The sequence below is a fragment of the Oryzias latipes genome, chromosome 15 (assembly GCF_053564925.1).
Source record: "Oryzias latipes strain Hd-rR chromosome 15, Olatipes_Hd-rR_3.1".
In the NCBI taxonomy this organism is placed as follows: domain Eukaryota; kingdom Metazoa; phylum Chordata; class Actinopteri; order Beloniformes; family Adrianichthyidae; genus Oryzias; species Oryzias latipes.
The window spans coordinates 7,053,136-7,073,339 of record NC_136251.1 but is presented as its reverse complement, the minus strand read 5'-3'; the positions used below and the strand labels follow the sequence as shown (position 1 = coordinate 7,073,339).

The 20,204-nt window shown below is 38.5% G+C and overlaps 1 protein-coding gene and 1 long non-coding RNA gene across 19 annotated transcripts in view; one reads left to right on the top strand and one right to left on the bottom strand.

The window, feature by feature from the left end:
* The window catches only part of LOC144984197 (uncharacterized), a 95,076-nt gene that overhangs the window by 16,133 nt on the left and 58,739 nt on the right, over positions 1–20,204 (bottom strand). The gene's annotated exons all lie outside the window — the stretch shown is intronic.
* On the top strand, positions 910–12,107 carry LOC111949098 (uncharacterized). 18 transcript variants are annotated; one of them, XR_013647901.1, is made up of 13 exons: positions 910–1,189; positions 2,114–2,219; positions 2,361–2,432; positions 4,289–4,464; positions 4,542–4,629; positions 4,745–5,241; positions 5,324–5,406; positions 5,532–5,616; positions 5,696–5,812; positions 5,894–8,328; positions 9,417–9,554; positions 9,964–10,093; positions 11,719–12,107. XR_013647901.1 is itself a non-coding variant. In XM_078932307.1 (9 exons), exons 1-5 carry the CDS (start codon positions 2,092–2,094, stop codon positions 5,076–5,078), a joined length of 528 nt encoding a protein of 175 aa, XP_078788433.1. In that variant the 5' UTR covers positions 1,837–2,091; the 3' UTR covers positions 5,079–5,241; positions 5,324–5,406; positions 5,532–5,616; positions 5,696–5,812; positions 5,894–6,282. The 18 variants fall into 18 exon arrangements, 1 of the variants encoding a protein (XP_078788433.1); XR_013647900.1 differs by having other exon boundaries at positions 910–1,593; XR_013647912.1 differs by lacking the exon at positions 910–1,189 and having other exon boundaries at positions 1,836–2,219; positions 5,894–5,980; positions 6,123–8,328.

Below are 20,204 nucleotides of genomic sequence, written 5' to 3'. Positions count from 1 at the left end.
TTTTGCAAAAGGGGAGAGATTAGAAAACACGACCTGTTGGGGATTGTGGTTGTCCGCTCCCTCACCCTTCAGGGTTTTTTTTATTTTTATTTTCCAGCAAGGTAAAATGTAAACATGCAAAATATGTCATCAGACTGTGTTTTTGTGTAGTCTGCATTGCAGGTGTCGTGGCTCCCTATACAATCCAGCACAGAAAGAAAACAGAGACCAAAAGTCACAAACAGGCCTACTGCTGACCTGTTACTGTAGGCAGGAAACAAGCATATTTCTGCAATTCAATATTCATGCATATATAGAATACATTAAATGCATAAAAAAAAATATAATGCAACCCTTGTTCACCTCCACAAGAGCAATCAGATTCGCCCTTGTTCGTTTTGGACTCTACCCGCTGATTGCGTCATTGAACATGTCACATGCCCAAAGTTGAGTCCCTGATTGATTGACATGATGCATCTTGTTCAGATTTTTTAACTCTGAACGCACCGCAACACCTACATGATGCACCGACGCTCAGGACTTCTGATTGCGTCTGAACGTTGACTTAACATTGAAAGTGGAAACCCCTGTGTCCAGGTTCAATCTGCCCCTCATGAAAAAACAGTCATAGTAGAATTCACAGTTACAAGGATTAAAATCCCCAGAAATGATCATAAATACCTCAGGGTGCTGTGTCTGCAGCCTTTCTGTAATTGAGTGAACTTGCTGGGACGTAAACACAAATGGTGATTAACTAAACTCCCTCGACAGATAGTATTTCATAATGCTAACAGCTTGCAATTCAATATTCTGTCAACGCAAAACTGTCTTTGCGTAACCTAGGTTACACCAACAGTTCTTGACATACATGTTGATACCTCCACCTTTGCTTTTTCCACCTGTTTTAGACTGTGGTGAATCTCCTCCTATCCATGCTGGCATTCCAACCCAGTCTCATCCTAAAATGTGTAGTAGCTACATTTGTCCACATGGAAATGCGTGAGAGTTTTACAAAAACGCCCCCTAAACTGTGAGGGGGATACGTTTCATTTTTCTATTCATTTTCTACGAGCCTTCTCAGGATCACGTGACTTTGGAGGTTTGGCCTGCCGTGAGCAAAAAACATGGCGGATGCACGTTCATTTTTCGGTGGAATATCCCATAAAACAAGATATTTTGAGGACTAATTTTTATTTTGACAACATTTCTAGTGAGAAATATACCATTTTCTTTTAAAATATGCTTTCATTTTGGACATACAGTTTGTAGTTTGCTTGTTTCGTTCAACTTTTTCTCCCAAAGGCTCTGTTACGTTGGAGAAACACGTTAACTTTCATTCATATCTGCAGACGTGCGCGTGGGTCACGTGACTAATATGATTCTCTTTTTTTCCGCAGAAAATGCCATAAAATAAGAGTGATTGTGGACTAATTTATTTTTGAAAACATTTCTAGCAGTATATATCCCCTTTATTTTCGTAATATTGCAGACATGAAGTTGTTTGTTCCTCAAAGGATCTGAAAGCGTCTGATCTTTTCCATTCATATATGCGGGCTGACGTGGGTCACGTGGCGTGCCTTTCTCTTTTTTTCCTGTGGAAAATCTCGTAAAAAGGTACGTTGCGATTTACTAATTTGTTTTATTTACATTTCTAGGGACCCGTGTATAGGTTCTCTCGTTCCGTGTTGCTGTTGCGGCGATCAGGCTATGATTGACATGTGACAACAAACTGGAAAAATGTTGAGTTCAGGGACGGACCAAAGAGTTCTTTAAATTGATTTTTCTGCATTTTAATTTATTTACACTACGAGTCTAATGGTGTGTGATAAAAAAAAAAACTATAAATATTATGATAAATGAGATGAAACAATTATTTTGATGGATTTTATAAAATATTAGGATCTATTATATTCTTTTTTCTTTAACTGTCAATTTTTTGACGTATCTCATATATTATAGTATTACAATGAAGTGCTCTAATTTATCTGTTAAAAAAGGTTTCATCACTGTTTCCTGTAGTAATTCTCAATAATGTTTTAAATAGGATATATTAAATAGGATATATTATCTAAAGTAAACAGGCTTTTAAGCCTTCAATTTGCCCCAATTGACATGAAGTGCGCATTTCGAAAAGCCAGTGAACGCAGCGTCATACGGGCACCCCCACCCCACTCCCCCGGAAACCCCCGGATGAACCCGCAGGAAGGCGCGCGGCTGAAGAACTCTTGGACAGCTGGAAGGTGGGCGATGCTTTGAACTTTTCTCTGTAGAAATGTAATGTTTAGATTTGGGAAACCAGAGATGGGTTTTTAGTAAAAACGTGTTGGCTGTTTAGGATAAACGTTGAATGACGAGGCGTTTTTCCATCTTAAATTTAAAAGGCCGCAGGATCACGGTGAAGGCCTCTTCTGTATAGAGGACGGGGGCGGAAACGTCACGTGGTCTCCGCAGAGGTAAGTTTCCTTTTGGTTCATTTAGCCAGAAACGGGGGTCTGCAGCCCTTTAAACAGCTAAGAGCATTTAAATGTCTCACTGTCCAGAACTCAGTAGGACACACAAGGTGTCTCTTCAGCCTTTAGAAAATCAAACACTCATTTGCATTTGTGTTATTTTGGAAACTGGATAACTACTGGGGTTTACAAACGCTTTTTTTTTTACACATTGTAGATTTTATGTTGTTAGTACATCTCAGCCAGTATTTCTTTAAGGGCCTATATCATGCAACATCAACGTTTTAAAATTTTAAAGTGTATTATAATGTTAATTCCTCACAAAAACTAATCCACAGCGGTATTTTGATCCATTCACGCATCTCTCAGCATTCCTCTGAAACCCTCTGAGCACCAGCCCCTCCCAATTCACAATAAGAGGGTCCTCACATTGTGACGTCATCATAAGTGAGGAGCAGCCTCTTCTAGGAGGAGCCTGTGCAGCTAAAACCGCCTCCAGGCTAACAGACACGCCCACTTTCTCAATGGAGCTAGTGGTGATCAGCAAAATGCTTTCATTGCACAATATTCACATCCATCTTTGCAAAAGTTTGGATGGAAGAAACGCAGAAACGCTGCCGACGCCGACTCTAGGTTGATGTCATGAAATAGGCGACACCCACAAGAAGAGAAAGGCGGAGCCTCAGAGATCGAGGAAATAGTTTATTCTAAATGGCTAGCATGGGATAGGCCCCTCTAAATTGTGCGTATTGACCTCAAATTGATTTTTTGTGGTACGTTGTCAGGTTTAAAAAAATTCTTCATAAATGCTGGAATTTCTTAAAATATTGTGCATCACCGCTTGATAGATTATTGAAGCATTATGGGTACTGTAGTCAGAAGCCTGGCACAGTAATACTTTGCTTCAACTGTTGAGTAGATCACCAAGTTGAGTAAAGTGTAAAGTTTGACTTATCTGACTGTTTTGTTTTGCGTGATGCGCTGTGTCGTCTGAAAAATAGGATATTTGTTTGAATTAAAAACATTTTTATTTTTTGTCAGAGAACCGCAAAGGAGGGGTCAAGGAGCCACTTGTGGCTGTGGAGCCTCAGGCTGTAGACCCCTGGTCTAAACAGTTATGGCTGATTTGACTGACCACATGTATTTATCCTAGCGTTGTCAACAAAGTTAAAGAGCCGCTCCAATGGAAGTCATGTTTTTAAGATCAAACATTTTTCTCTTTATTGAGAACATTAACAAAAATATAAACACATACACAATAATATAAGATTAAAACTGTTTCTGAGTATTTATTCAAATCTCAATGGATCAGGAGAAGATGAAACTGATTGTCTCAAAAAGCTTATAGTTGTGACGCTCTAACTGCCATGAATGGGCCAAAGTCTCTACTCCACTCCAATTCTGATGCATCCACTTGCAGACAAATACCGGTAGATCCATTAATGTCCTGAGTTCCCTTGTCTGAGCTGGTATCTGGCTCAAAAGTGTACACATGGATAGCTCCAATGTTGCTCATTGATTTTTTTTTTTTGCTATGCTAATGTCGGCTAGGGCTTGTGAGGTGCTATAAGCTAGCGGGAGAGAGAATCAACAAATGGTTTATGGGAAATTAGCAGAGGCAAACATCTGCACCACAGCTCTGAGGTGAAATTCTTATGAGCTGCTGTGCTGCAGAAAAATGTCTTAAAAAAACAAAATGATCGTAATTAAAAAAAACACTGGGAACGATTTTATAATAGCTAAAAATTCTTTTGGAGTGGGACTTAAAGTCCCACTCCAAAAGAATGTCTGATTCCTGATTCTTGTATGTATGTATATACATAAAAGAACCTCATGTTTTTTTCCCTTTCCTCTCTCAGACTGGTCAGTTATTTGGAGACAACATGTACAAATAGTTCCTGGACTGATCTTCTGCTAACTTTGAGATGGAGAGGCTGTCAGGTTCATCTGTTTCAGGGTCCTGCATGCTCTCCCTCCATGTTGGCTGTAGCAGTGGATGGAACTTGCTAAATGTACTGTTTTGAGAGCCAACTGGGTTGTGTAAAATTCTTTTCCACCTACATTTTTGATGGTATAAATGTTTTTCTTATGTAAACTTTTCTGTTCTTTTAGGCTCAGTGGTTATTTGGAAGATGCGTTTTTGACCAAAAACACTGTGGAGACCTCCTTTGTTAACTGCATTCATGGTGCAATAGAACATGTTAAGTTATTTTCATGGCCTCTTCCTTAAGAAAATGAACATGCCTGCATATATGTTTTATTGTATTTTGTGTCATATCATCATGTTAATATACGACATTCATTTGTTTTGATAGAATCCTGGAGATGGGAGATGTGGAGCAGGAAAGTTTGTGGCAGCACCAGAGTCCTCCAACAAGTCTTCTGGCAAAGTAAATGAGGAAGGATCGCAGTCTGCCATCGTGGAGTTTTGCTGAAAGGCCTGAACACGTTCCATCCATGCATCCATCTTCTTCCATTCATCAGGAACCAGGTTGTGAGGGCAGCAGTCTAAGCAAAGATGCCCACACTTCCCTCTCCTCCAGCTCCTCTTGGGGGACCCCGGGGCCAGCTGAGAGACGTAGTCTCCCCAGCGTGTCCTGGGTCTCCCTTAGGGCCTCTGCCCTTATTCCTCTTGGAGTTTTTTTCTAACCCCTTATATTTCAAAAGTTTGCAAACATACATTTTGGTTGAAATGATGAGGATCCGAGGATGAAATCAAGAAGGGACAACATCAGGGAAAGGGACTGAACCGACTGAACAGCTTCCTCTCTTCAGCAAACACATGTTCCGAGTACATATGTGTCAAAAACTGGTAAATACTCATTGAAGATGCATCCTTTTTGTGTAGTTTGTTCTCTCAGTTTAATACATTTTGATCCTTTCATTCTGCACAGACATCCTCGCCGTTCAGGCCGGTGGCTGGAACAAGCGGAAGTCAGAAAAGCTGGAGCAGACGTTACCAGAATGATACCTCCAGGTAAAGACTGTGGTAATGTTGTAGATAAATGTTGGCTTGTTTCTTTCATGTTACTCTCATGCTGTTGATGTGGAATATCTCTTGATTTCTTCAGTATTATTAATACATTAATCTCTTCCCACAAGGACCAATCAAAATGACCCAGAGAAAAACACTGAAGGGCTTTGTCTGAGCATCAGGAAAACAAGAATCAGCTGTCATCAACATATGGTAAAAATCTTTTGTAACCCTTGTGCTATCTTAGATGACCCCACCCTCACATTGACGTGTTCTTCCTACCATGACAAAGGTGGATAAAGGTGGAAAGATTTCATGTAATCCATGGACACCAGTGAAGATCACAAATCATTGAAAAAAAAAGGTTCAGAGCACTGTCTAGTGGGTCTAGATGACCCAACTCCCAATGGTAAAGTGCCTAGGATAGCACAAGGGTTACACTTTCTAAAGTTGTTGCATAACTGATCAAGCATGATGTGATGGATTGCAGGTTATGGTGCCATGGTAAAGAACTAAAGGCTCTATGATGTCATGCTGCTGACCAGACTGTGGTTGGTGAAGTCCAGCAGCACTGCAGGTCCTTGAAGTGTGGTTGAAGAGCTCTCCTCCCAGCTTTTGGATGGTTCTGCCCCACACAGCCAGGAGGTTTCTCTTTGTGATCTGCATGGATGTCCAGGGCTTGTGGCATTTATGTGTTTTCTTCTTCATTTCATTTTTAGGCAGCACAGAGTCATTGATGGAGAGAGAACATGAGGGACTAATTGTCTGCTGAGGAGGAGACTTTCTGCAGTTCAAGCCCCAGCTCCACCCCTAAAAAAAGGCTTATATAAAGGAAAACCTCATTTCAACTTTGTACCAATAAATGACTTTTAATTGAAATGAGAGATTTTTTTCTGAACTGCACCAATGAAGGGTTTTTCAACCTAAATTTCAACAATTACATTGTTTTTTACCTCCGTTCAAGTTTCTACAACACTAGCTAAACATTTCAGTGCTCACACCTGTGCTGAAGACACTTCTCATTTTAACTCAAACGTTTGGCCTTTGATTTGTATGTCCAACACCTTAGAATGAAACACTGACCTATTAAACTCATATAATGTGCTATGCATCTCCAAATCCTTTGTCAGGGTACAGACTACATTTTAATTGTAGCAAGACTGAAGTAAAATGTAACAAAATGACAATGAGTTATCTTAAATTAGGGGTAAATGACATGAGAAATTAAGAATATTAGAAGTGTGGAGAGAAATGTGTGTTTATCAGTATGTTAGCTGCAGGAAGGGTGCTGTCCTTGACACGTTCCTTTACTCAGACAGGATGACAGGTAGGGAAGGGGGTAGCCGATGATCTGCTCCAGTATCTTCAGCACTGAAGCTTCTGTTGCTCTTCTTCAGTTTGATCTGAGAGCCAGACCATGATGCAGTTGGACTGGCTGAGCGGTAGGTTGCCAGCAGCTTCAGACCTGCTGATGTGCCTTGTTGATAACGTCCTGGATGTTAGGAAACCACGTTAGATCAGCTGAGATGGGGATGCCCAGGAAAGGGAAGCTGTGAACCCTCCTCTGTGCCTACTATAGTCCAAGATGACTTTCATGGTCTTTTATTTGCCGATCAGCCTTACACTATACAGTTTCCGCACTTGTCTACAAAGTTCACCTCAGTGACCTTTAATAAGTCTTTGTTATTGGCAAGTTAATTACTTATATCCAAGACATGGAGATGTGCATGGTGGGTCCAGTATGAGCAGGATTTGGGAAATGGCAGTTGCCAAGAACTCACATGAAGTTTCAAGGTTTTTGCCTTTATTTGGAGGAAAAAAAGTTTTTGTCCTTTGTTTGTTGTGCAGAATTGCAAACCTAGAAAGAAATCAAGTTGAAAGAATTTATATAAATGTATTTGCCCTTCTTTTGACCCTTCTACATCAAGAATATTTGGTGGCTGTTGCTTGGCGACTGTGAGATCTCTCCATAGGGTTGACATGGGCTGGGCCTCTCAATGACCTTGATATGATTGTTCTTCAGCCATTCCTTGGTTGCTTTGGCTGTAGGTTCTAGGTCACTAACCTGTTGGAAGACCCATCCATGACTGATTTGAAGGGTCCTGGCTTAAGGATGGTAGGAAGTTCTCACTCAGGATTTTCCATTAATGGCTCCATCAACGTGGTGACGTAGCTCTGTGCAGAAAAATAGCCACAAAGCATAATGCTTCCACCTCCATGTTTGACAGTGGGGAAGCTGTTCTTGGGGTCATAGGTAGCAATTCTCTTCCTCCAAACCCAATGGTTGAGTTGATGCCAAAGAGCTCAGTTCTGAGCCAAACATTCCATTATGCAGAATAAACTGATAAAGCAAACCCTATTTTTCAGTGTGTGATTTTCATTTTTTCATAAATCTTAGGAAAATTTAGATGATAAAAGTAATAAATATATGAAAACAGTATAATACAGTAAATATGTAAATATTTGATGTGATGAACAATGCTTATCTGATTTAGACCCAACATGGAATATTTTATGACAGACACACATCAAGTTGTGTTATTTAATGCACGTAATTTAGACACAAATGATAGAAATGTTAGGTTTATATGTCAAAGAGGCCATGTGAAAATTTTAGTGCAAATACGCATGCGTGCGCGCCGTGCAAATAAAGCCACCCCACCCCCACGTATCCGCGCGCCGGTCGGTGGGTGTTGGGCGTCAATAAAGGTAATCTGGTTGTCGCGCGTTCTGCATCTCTGCACGAGCTAAAGAAGTCTCAGAAGTAAGAAATGTAAACACAAGAGGCAGTAATGAAAATACTTTATGGTCATCTGAATGTATTTTCATCTGACAGATGAATGCCGCTGTTGTTATCACTGTGACGGAAGAGCGGTGCTGAAAAATACGGCCTCCATCGAGAGACTGAAGGTAACACGACTGCAGGTTACTATGATCGTCATAGAAAAATGTATTAATTATTTGTTTCGACTGTATAGTTATTGTGGTGGAGCAGAGGAAGGGAGGTTTGTGAGAATCGGGGTTACATTAGCTAATGATTATGGCAGCGCTCGCGCCACCAACGGTTTCCCGGCAAAAAAAGGAACAGTAATTTACTGATATATTAAAGTGTTATGATTGACCTATTTAGGGTTTTTCTCCAAATTTACACAAAAAACGTTGTAACAACGATCATCTGGACTTGGTTTTGTAAATATTTTAAAACAGTCTCTGTCTCAGAGACCTGGACTGATTGACTCCTCCCCCTCACGTTCCAAACAGGAAGTACCCGCTGGCTCCAAGGAGCCAAAATCCTGTAGACTTCTAAAGAGAAACAACAGCTGTTAGTTAGTCATTCTATGGGTCAGATTAACCATTCTTGTTGTGATACCCTTTTCAACATGTTTTTGCTAATTCCAGTTATTTGTTTTACAAAACTGTTTCTTTATCACAAGTTATTCAAATTATAGACTGACCAACAGATGCCTCAGTAATAGCATGTGCCACCTTGAATGTTTGTTTGACAAATTCCACCAAGCTCACTTTCAGTGGAAGCAGTGTGGACTTTCAACAAGCTTACTCCTGATTGGCGACAGTAGTTGCCATAGAATTGATACTCAGATCAATCACTGTCAACTGGCTCCAACGTGGTGACGTCTGTATCACAGAGAAACGACGACAGAATTGAATTTGTTATGATGGATCTGGAAGTAAATGGGTGACGTCACACTCGCTCAGACCTTTTCTCTGATCCAGTCAAACTGCTTTTTTACCAGTTTTATTCCAGAAATCATTTTGGATAAGAGGAAAGACATCTTCAGCTCAAAACCAAGTCTTCATGACCTTTTTTATAACTTTTCTTTTTAAAATTCAGAAATAATAACCTGCACATTCTTACAAAACTGTTAGACTTCAATTGCTACCTTAATTTAATTGTAAAACTAACAACCATTGTCATTAATATGGCAATATTTTCCCCAAATCTTATCAGAATGGGGAACTGGACACAAAAATTCTGCTTTTCCTATTTTCAGCTGACTCTGCCACGAGGCTCGACAACTTCTTGCATCAACTGTGATCGCTGTGGCCGCCAAAACATCCAAATGTAAGGCGGGCTACAAAGATTTCAGGCCAAAAGAGAACGCCTCACATGTGATGAAGTGTCTGTATTGGTATGTATTTACCATCTGTGACTCAGAGTCATTAACCAATTGTCGATCTGTTCACAGTGTTGTATGATAATTTAAATTTTGACGATGACGATACAAAAATTGCTGCCAAACCTGCCAAAAAGTCCCGCCTCTTACCACACACATGTTGTGCCCCCTAAGTTGCCCGATCAAGCAGAAACGTGCTTTGACTGGATGAAGGCCTTGTATCAGGTATACTGGTAATAATAATTTTACATTCACCTCAGTCTGTTGTTGTTCCTCATTATTCATGGAAGCTTGATGACACGACATCTTCAATCTGCATGAACTCTAGTTTGATTAGAAACTTTCATTTGTGAACCGTCAGCAGATCTGGTCATGTCTCACCAAAACAACCACACTAATCATTTTATCATTTTCATCCATTAAGGTTGGAAAAACCAGCAGCCCTCCAGTGCTTCAGCCGTCCAACCATCAACCGTTTCAGACATCCATCCTCTCGCCACTTCAGCCCCACAGCCGTCCACCAGTGTCCCAACTCCTGACATTTTACTATCCTGGTACAATCTTATTTTTCTGCACAGTTAGCAAAAATATGTTTTTTAAGATATTCCTGTGTTTTTTTATCCTCAACAAATGTTTCTCCAAAGAAATGTGAAAATACAGAATTATTCATCTGGTGGTTATTTTTACACTTTTCCTCAAATCTTTAATAAGAAAGAAATAATTCAGTTCAAGTTTACTTTAGCTTTTCTTTTTAATGGGCATTACAGTTGATATAAAACATATAACATGCAATTAAAATGCTTTGTAGTTAAAAACATTTTACACACTATTAAAAGATTCTATAAAATATTATTTAAAAAGAATCCTTTCCAAGAAAATGTTGACTACGGTATATCGTCCAATAGTAGCCCTGGCGTTTATTCCATCACAGACAGCACGGTGATGGTTAATGGGTTTATTTTGCAGCAAAACTTCATCAAGAAATGCAGACAAACACCAGCAGATGAACATTTCAGGATTTATTCAAGTGATGAGAACATTGGATTGTGTTCTGATCAGCACTGGCTGTTGACGTTTCTTTTCTCCTTGAAGCATCAGCCTCCGTATCAAAAATCATGTTGGTTGTCATGAGGATCTCTTTCCTGGAGACACGCCCACCTTTCCGTCTTTGTGCAATAATTCATGTTCAAACCAGTTCTTCTAAGTTGTCGCTTTTCTTTGCATTTCCACCAGTAAAAAGTAATACGACAAAATACTTGCAGAATTTGTAAAGATTTGGATTTTGTATTATTAATTTGCCTTTTTTAGTCTTTTATTATAAAATAACTATGCATTATTACTTTATTTTAACTAACACATTTATCTTAGTTTACAGTAGTCCTCTTAAACATCTCTTAAACAAGTTTACACTTTTCATCTTTCAGAATGCAGCCGTGTGATTGGAGGAAAAGATTAATATGCAATGAGGACATTTAAAGAAAAAAGGAGCAGTTTTTATTTTACATTATTACTATTTTAAAGTAGAACTATAATGTATATAAATGCTTTTTTATTAATTTGTTTGGCATATTTACTGTGTTAGAGTTCTGATGATTGTTTTGAGTGGTAAACGTTTTTATTTTATTTATGAAACCCAGATGGAGTTAATGGAGTGCTCGTCATGTTTTATGTTGTATACATTATTAATGAATTCATTTATTTATTTTGAAGTGCCTATTTGCAAGTAAAGAAGCCGGGGTTATGGTTAAAATACGTACGGAAAATCCAGCAACGTGCCTCTTCAACATGAATTTCCATCAGTTTTTTTGCTTGGTCGCAAATAAATAAGTCCAAATAATAATCAGCCTAATTTGTTTTTTTGTTTATTTAAAATTATATAAATCTTTTCTAATTTTGTCAATAAAAGGACAAAAGGGGTAGATGATGGATGCATGTCCAAGTTTTATTATTCATGTTCTACAAGTTGTTAGATATTGATTATTTGATGCTTTTGTGCTATGCGTTAAAAATCAATGTAGTAATGTAATTATTCATGAATATTTGAATAATACTAATATTTCCTACAAAGGATAATTGACACTAATCAAATTAAAAACAGTCGTCCTGTAAGCACTGAGTGAACAAACTGTAGCCCATTGTCTATCACTGTTTGATTGAATTTTCTCTACTTTTCTTGCAGGGGGGGGTCATGGCCTCTACGCTGGATTCCAAAAAAGAGACAAAAAAAACCCCGACCTCAACCCCCACTCTTAGTCAGACGTGTTTATTTTTTTATTTACAATAATAAATAATATACTATGTACATTTATTTTGTTTTACTTTTATATACTTAGTTTCCTTATTTCCTATAATATTTATTAGTAGTTGTTGTTTGTTGATGTTAGTTCTTTTTAGCCCCTTTTATGTTAAAATAGACGTAAATGATCCAGATGCTGATATTCTAATATATAGACAGATTTATGAATTAATTATTCTCAACAGAAGTTCAACGCTATTGTGGTAGCAGTTTGACTGTTTTACTGTAATCTGTCGTGCCTCACCCACTGTCCATCCCATAAAAAAGAACAATTCTACATCATTAACCTTTTTTTATTTTTATTCATATGGCACATTCATAAATACAAAGTTATTAATCATACCCCCCATTTTTCTAACTTTATCAATGAGTTCAAACAAAACATGAACACAATAAGAAACTCTGACAATAAGAAAGCATTTAAAACATTCAATCTGTGCGTCAGTTTCAATGTTTTTGTGAAAAATTTCATAATAATCCCCTGGTTTGTTTCTTTCTTGTTGCTTTTTGGAATTGTTGTTGTGAATTGTTACAGTCAATAAAGTTTGAATAAAAAACAACTGCAATCTGTCATGCGACAAGGTACCTTCGCTCTGAAAAACATTTGATGTTTTGTTTCTTTAAGTACCTGCAAAACAAAAAGTTTGCATTAGTAATGGAAACATTAATTTCTATAAAAAATGAAAATAAACACCTGTTTGTCGCTGGGCTTATTTTTAAAACTTAATCTTCCCGATAAACGTGGGACTGGGACCAATCACAAAACCAGTTTAGAGCCAAACGTCTTTTTTTTATTTTATTTACAGTGTATTTCTAAACTCAACTAGTTGATGTTGAAAAAATACGCTTGCATGGACGTTACGACAGAGTACATCGGTCCCTAGAAATGTTATTAAACGTAAATATTAAACCTCAGACGATCTTATTTTACGAGATTTTTTTTCCACGGGAAAAAAAAGAAACTCGTGTCACATGACCCCACGTCAGCCCACAGATATGATGGGAAAGATCAGACATTGTACACAGCATTTAGACTTGTAGTGTGAATACTTTAACATGTAAAAGAATATTGAATAAAACAAATCGCTAAGTAAATTTAGAGAACTCTCCAGTCCGTTCCTGAACAACATTCTTCCGGTTTGTTTAAATGTCCTTCAAAGTCGCAACTACACAGCATGAAACCTATACACGGGTCCGTAGAAATGTAAATAAAAATAATTAATAAATAGCAACGTACCTTTTTACGAGATCTTTTATATGAAAAAAGAGAAACTCAGGTCACGTCACGTGACCCACGTCAGCCCGCATATATTTATGGAAAAATATATGCGGCTGAAAGATCAAACGCCTTCAGATCCTTTGAGGAAAAGTTGAACGTAACAAACAAACTACGAAATGCATGTCTGCAATGAATGGATATTATGAAAATAAAGGGGATATATACTGCTAGAAATGTTTTCAAAAATAAATTAGTCCACAATCACTCTTATTTTATTGCATTTTCTGCGGGAAAAAAAGAGAATCATATTAGTCACGTGACCCACGCGCACGTCTGCAGATATGAATGAAAGTTAACGTGTTTCTCCAACGTAACAGAGCCTTTGGGAGAAAAAGTTGAACGAAACAAGCAAACTACAAACTGTATGTCCAAAATGAAAGCATATTTTAAAAGAAAATGGTATATTTCTCACTAGAAATGTTGTCAAAATAAAAATTAGTCCTCAAAATATCTTGTTTTATGGGATATTCCACCGAAAAATGAACGTGCATCCGCCATGTTTTTTGCTCACGGCAGGCCAAACCTCCAAAGTCACGTGATCCTGAGAAGGCTCGTAGAAAATGAATAGAAAAATGAAACGTATCCCCCTCACAGTTTAGGGGGCGTTTTTGTAAAACTCTCACGCATTTCCATGTGGACAAATGTAGCTACTACACATTTTAGGATGAGACCGGGTTGGGCATTCGGTAAGAGAGTAACATTGTAGTAACCCAGGCAGCACAAGCTTCAAAGCCTCTAGCCCCCTCAATATACAACCATCCCTAAGGCACACATCCTCATTCCAGCCATGAAGCAACAGGGCCAGTGGTGCTACAAAAGCCATCACTCCTATAAAGCAGGTTGACCTGGTAGGAAGTACAATTTCCCACCAGGATTGAGCCTAGGCATCTACTAATGTATCTGAGGTATTTCAAAGGGCACTTTTAAATAAAAGTGGAAAAAACGAACCTAATTTTCGGAAAATACATCCTTGAATTCTTATATTTCCCTTGTAACATTTTTGCATGCTAATGTTAGCATTAGCATAAAGGACAGAGTCTAAGGCATGATAATCAAAGAAGTCAAAAATAGGGACCTTCAGATGACCTTACCCTCCTTCATTGTGCTTTGAATAAAACATTTAGTTTTTTAATTTGAACACTCTGATCTTGCTGTTTTGGCTTTGCATATCAATAGAAGGGTTCAGATTGTTGGTTCTGTTTAACACGTTTAGTAAGGGGTCTATTTTAGCAATGAAATTAAACCCCTTTTGTTAGGTCTTTTAAAACTGTTTCATTGTTGGGATTGTTTTTTTTTTACTCTTTTGAACAATCGATTGATGGAGCATTGTCCCGCAGACAATGGAAAAAGGCTCATGAATGGATTCCTGCAATTGCACTTGCAGCTACAAGCTGTAGCACATAGAGGGGAGAGAAGTTCATTGGTATGTTAAATGAATTAATGCAATTTATCTTAACTCCTGAATCAGTGTGATTTTGTAGTTCAGACCATTAGTGTTGCTCTCAATCTATTTGAATGAAATCTTAAAATGAATTCTAAATGACACCATGCTTTATGTGTGGACCTTAGGTCTTTAAAGGTAAAACTACGATGGAGACAATTAAAGCTCAGTAAATGTGACTACGTTTTAAAAGTTGTTCATAAACGTAACTATTTTGTATCCTCAGATCCTCTGTTTTAGTAATTGAACCACCGTGGTTTGGGTATGAGTTAAATAGTTCATTTTGTCTTGTTGATCATTTTAACATAGAAGTCAGTTAAACCACCAAACTGAAAACAGTGGCAGAGAATCATCAGAGTTGTGCTATTTGTTTGTTGGAGCATCCTGTCCCTGGTTTGCAATAAACCTTGAGTAAATTATTTTACCATCTGGATGGTTGATTGATAATTCCAGTTAGGCAAAACCAAATTACCAGCCTCCTCTGGTGGCAGTAATGTCAGGGGAAAGTCTGCATTTATGTGAAAACTTCACAGTCTGACGGCGAGGCTAAGAACTAAAGGATCAGGGTGCTGCATTCCAATTCAAAGGCTAAGACACGGGACATACAGTAAACGTTAAAGCTAGCCAATCAGGACCGCATCTCTTTCTCTGTGTGTGACTGCCTGCCAGGCGGGTTTGTATTCTTTAATCTGCTTAGGGTCTAATTGTGAGTAATGATGCTGTTGGATGATATGGAGAGTGGCTCAGCCAACCACTCTGTGCCCACCCTGCATATCCAACCCATCTGTGATTCATACCCACACACACACACACACACACACACACACTTCAGGACTGCTGGTGTCTCTGCAGCGGTCTCCACTTCATACACATCCACACACGCCACAGTGTGTGTCAGTTTTAGCACACAGACTAACCAGCAGATTTATAACACACCAAATTAGCTTTAGATTTGCAATGAAAAATCAGATAATTAAAAATGCATTAAATATGAGGGTAGTGTGTCTGTGTGGGGATGGTGGTAGTTGGGGGATCCTTCATCTAGACTGTCTCATTCTCTGCCCCATATTTACATTCTCCTCCCCCCTCCTCTCATTCCTGAGGAGCAGCAGGATCACACCTCACACTGCTCTCATGTCCTTTTTTGCGTCCGAATCAGTGTGTGTGCAAACACAGAAATGCATGAGGGGGAATCGTTTGATCCAAAGTGGAGGCTATTTTGTCCAATTTTTTCATCAATATTCTTTTGATGCAAATGTGTCAAGGAAAAGTTCAGACAGTCATAAGCTTTATTTTAGACAAGTTTTGAAATGTACTGTTTGTTTAAGTTACACTACTAACAATAAGTTAAGGATTTTGTCATTGACATGAGTCCTTTCTCCTATTTGGTCTAAATTTTAAGGAAGAATTCTCTTTGATATTAACCCTTGAACTGTCTGCTCAACCAAATGGTAGAGAAAATATTATTAACCCTTGTGGTATCCTAGGCACTTGAACATTGGGAGTTGGGTCATCTAGACCCACTAGACAGTGCTCTGAATCTTTTTTCTTCAATGATTTGTGATCTTCACTGGTGTCCATGGATTACATGAAATCTTTCCACCTTTATCCACCTTTGTCATGGTAGGGAGAACACATGTAAGGGTGGGGTCATCTAAGATAGCACAAGGGTGAAAACCATACATTGTGTTTATTACTCCCACAATGCATTAAGCAGAAGAATTTTTTTTTAATTAATTTTGTCATGATTGGGTATAAGGGTTAATAATAATTAATGAAAAAAAACATCATTTTAATTGGTTTGATATTAATACTTCAAACATGCAGACAATAACAAATATGGCTCCAAAAGTCAGAAATTGACCATGTTGATAGTGAGTGTTTCCACAATTTGCTGCAATGACAGCTTGATAGCAGCATCTCCTGTTCCTCATTAGACTGGCATAAGGGCACCATAGGACAGCATCACTTGTATGTTATAAGGGCACTTGAGTCTCAAAAACCTTACAAATACCTCACAATACACTTAACACACACAATCACAATGGTAAGTTCCATTTTCATGACATCCCTCGAGGTGCTTGAGCAAGCCTCAAGAGCAAAAAAAAGGTGTAAAAATTACATCGCTTTTGAGTGATCACTTACTTTTAATTATATATGAGTAAAAAATAATACAATAATGAAATACTATTCAGTTTTTTTATTTCTAAAAAATAATTAATGTAGAAAAGCAAGAGTTAAAATTTAAATCAACGATCCAGAATGATAAATGATGTATTAAAAATGGTTATGGTAGAACAGGGGTGGGATTACATAAATTTGCTTCCTTCCACTCCCTTCAAGCAATCTTTGATTTAATATAATTATCCTAAGTTGATACGTCTTAGCATGAATGTATAACTGCTAATTGTATTTTTTTGTGCATTTTTCTTGCTTTGATTGCTTGAAATGAACCATTTCAAATCAAAATCAAATCAAATCAACGTCCTTTATGTTGAGGTCAGGTTTTATGGAGATTCTTTATCATAAATAGAAATGAATAGATCTTTTACCCTTGTCATTCATTTCTCTTCTGTATTTTGTTTGTTTTCCTTTTTTTCATCAATCTTAATCTGAAATTGTCATTTTCCCCCACTCCTTTCATTTGCTCCTCAATTTCATCTGCCCACTCCCCACAGCTGCCCTCCTTACTTCTCCTCTGCTCCTCGTCTTCTCTGTCCTCCATCGTCCCTCCCCAACATTCGCTCCTCTCCTCCGCCTCTCCTGACAGAGCTATGAATAACAATTAGAGGATATACAAGTCACAGAGAAACCGTTTAAAAGTTTGAAATCACTTCTTTGTGAAGTATCAGCCTGTTCAAGCTTGAGGGACAGGGAGGGAGGGGGGGGGGGGTTCAATGGCTAACTCTGGTCTGATGCTGAGGACACTGACAGAAAAAGAAGGGAGGCTATTTGTCCTCCACCCTGAAGGATGCCAGTCTTCAGTACAGAGTAGATTATGCACCAGATTTTCTGCCCACAGCTCGGAACGTTCTGCTTGTCATGGGAAGTTCCTGAAGAACAAGATTTAGGGGACTGTTGGGGTTGGTGTTTCCATTGTGCAACTTTAAAAAAATGTGTATCAATGAGTTGTCCGCAATGAGTAGTGGACAACTCATTCATCAGAAGTGATGTTGAGGTGAGGGCACCTTAACTTCAACCTCATTAATGAACAGAACCACCAGGGTCAGAAATACAGTACAGAGGAGGTTGATGGGACAGGTAAACAAACATTTTATTCAAAAAAGTTTTGAAGAGCATGTCTCACCTGTGCCAAGCACAATGCTAAGGGAAATCTTAGACCAAAACGAGGGAGGTTTCCAACTCCCCAATATCCGTTTATACACATGGACTTTTTAGAATTAAACAAAAGTGAAGGAAAAAAAAATTCTGTCTGGTCATAATAGATGCATTTTCTAAATGGTTTGAATTGTTCTCAACAAAACATCCTGATGCAATAACAGTAGCTAAAGCATTATGCAAAGATATAATACCTCAGTATGGTATACCTAAAAAAATCCATAGTGACAATGGATCTCATTTTGTCAATCAAATTGTAAAAAGAATAGGAACTATGTTTCACATTGACTTAAAGAATCACTGTGCCTACCACCCGCAGAGTGCTGGGTTGGTAGAAAGGATGAATGGTACAATTAAAAATAGGCTGAAGACATGAATTGATTAAACTGGAAGGCCATGGACTCAGTGCCTAGATTTAGTAAAACTGGATAGATAGATGGATAGATATAAACTTTATTAATCTCCCAAAGGAGAAATTCAGGTGTCCGGTAGCAAAACACACAACCACACACAACAAACAACAGTAAAAAGACAGTTCACAAAATAATATCAGTTCATATCAGGCAGGTTCATTAAACAGCCTGATAGCTGTAGGGACAAATGAGTTCTTAAAGCGCTCTGTCCTGCAACGCAGTGAAAGGAGTCTATTACTCCGTGAGCTCCTCTGACCAGACATCGTGTTGTGTAAGGGATGTCTGGGATTGTCCAGGATGCTCTGAGTCAAGGCCCTCATCCTCTTCTGCAGCACAGATCCCAGAGAGTCCACCCTCCTCCCGATCACAGATGCACATCTCTTAATCAGTTTGTCCAATCGAGTGCAATCCCTTGTGGTCATACTGCCACCCCAGCATACAACCCCATAGAAGACAGCACTCGCCACAACCGACTGATAAAAAAGGAGCAACATGTCAGTACATACATCAAAGGACCTGAGCTTTCTCAGGAAGAACAGCCTACCGGTACTCTGCCCTTTCTTATACAGAGCATGAGCCTGCTCCGACCAGTCCAGTTTGTGGTCAAGGTGCACACCCAAGTACTTGTAGGAGTCAACCACCTCGATTCCCCCTCCATCGATGATCACTGGCTGGTGGGAGGATTTCCTACTAAAGTCAATAATCATCTCCTTGGTCTTTGATGTGTTCAGCACAAGACCATTGTCCCTGCTCCAGGAGGTGAATCTGGTGATGAGCTCCCTGTACTCACTCTCATCCCCTCCCTTTACACACGCCACAACAGCAGTGTCGTCCGAATACTTCTGGACATGACAAGCTGCAGATGCATAATTAAAGTCAGCAGTGTAGAGTGTGAAGAGAAAAGGCGATGTAAATATTGGATCTAAATATTTATGAAAATATATATATATTTCCATAAATATGTATGTAAATAGTTATGGATGTAAATATTACCAGTACAATAGGCCTAACACCTTATGAGACCCTTTTTGGAAGACCTTACAGGTTACCACAGTTTAAAAACTGATGGGAGACTAATGAAGAAACAAACCTGGCTGACTATATGAGGGCCATTTTAGAAAGACAAAGAGAAACCTTAACTAATGAAGAACCTCTTGCCCTTCAGCAGGAAAACCAGCTTGTGGAACCAGGTGATTGGGTGCTGATAAGAAGACTCAAGAAAAAACACTGGTATTCACCCAGGAAGGAGGGGCCATACCAGGCACTGTTGACCACTCCTACTGCAGTCAAAATCGCTGAAAGATCCATCTGGATTCCTCTGACATATTGTACATGTTGCATGTTGTAAAAAGGTACCTTTGTCTCTTGTCTTTCTTTCCTTTGATGTTATTCTGATGTTGGAGGTTGTTTTAACCCAACAGAGGTTCAACCCATTTTAAAATAGGAGTAATTCTAGTAAATATGCTGTTCACTATACAACATTTCCAGTAAGTTGTATATATAGCATTTTATACGGTAAATGTAGTAGCTTGACGCCTCAGTGTGGGACAGTGTTTGAAGTTATCATTTTCTCACACAAATTTAAAGAAATTCCACTGATCAGTAAAACTCGTTGTTTTTATTTTCTGACATTTATTTTCAATTGGTTGGGAGGGGATATGTAAGCATTTGTAGAGAGAGCACAAAAAACTACTCTGGAGTTACAGTCAAGTTATTTCCATGACTTTGCTTTCTTTAGCTTCTTTTGTATATATTCCCCTTTAACGACTAGCCTAACATGCAGATATTAACCTCAAATGTTAGCAAATTAGGGATACAAAAGATGCAGATATGTATGAAAAACATACAATATTATGTTGGTAAAAAGTAGAGGTGTAACGATTAATACTGCAGACTT

Bases quoted from the DNA above. Each gene is read 5' to 3' on its own strand.
- LOC111949098 (XM_078932307.1), top strand. From the start codon at position 2,092: ATGAAGTGCGCATTTCGAAAAGCCAGTGAACGCAGCGTCATACGGGCA. The intron at 2,433-4,541 runs GTAAGTTTCCTT...CTGTTCTTTTAG, and splicing joins GTCACGTGGTCTCCGCAGAG to GCTCAGTGGTTATTTGGAAG. The intron at 4,630-4,744 runs GTTAAGTTATTT...TTGTTTTGATAG, and splicing joins TTCATGGTGCAATAGAACAT to AATCCTGGAGATGGGAGATG.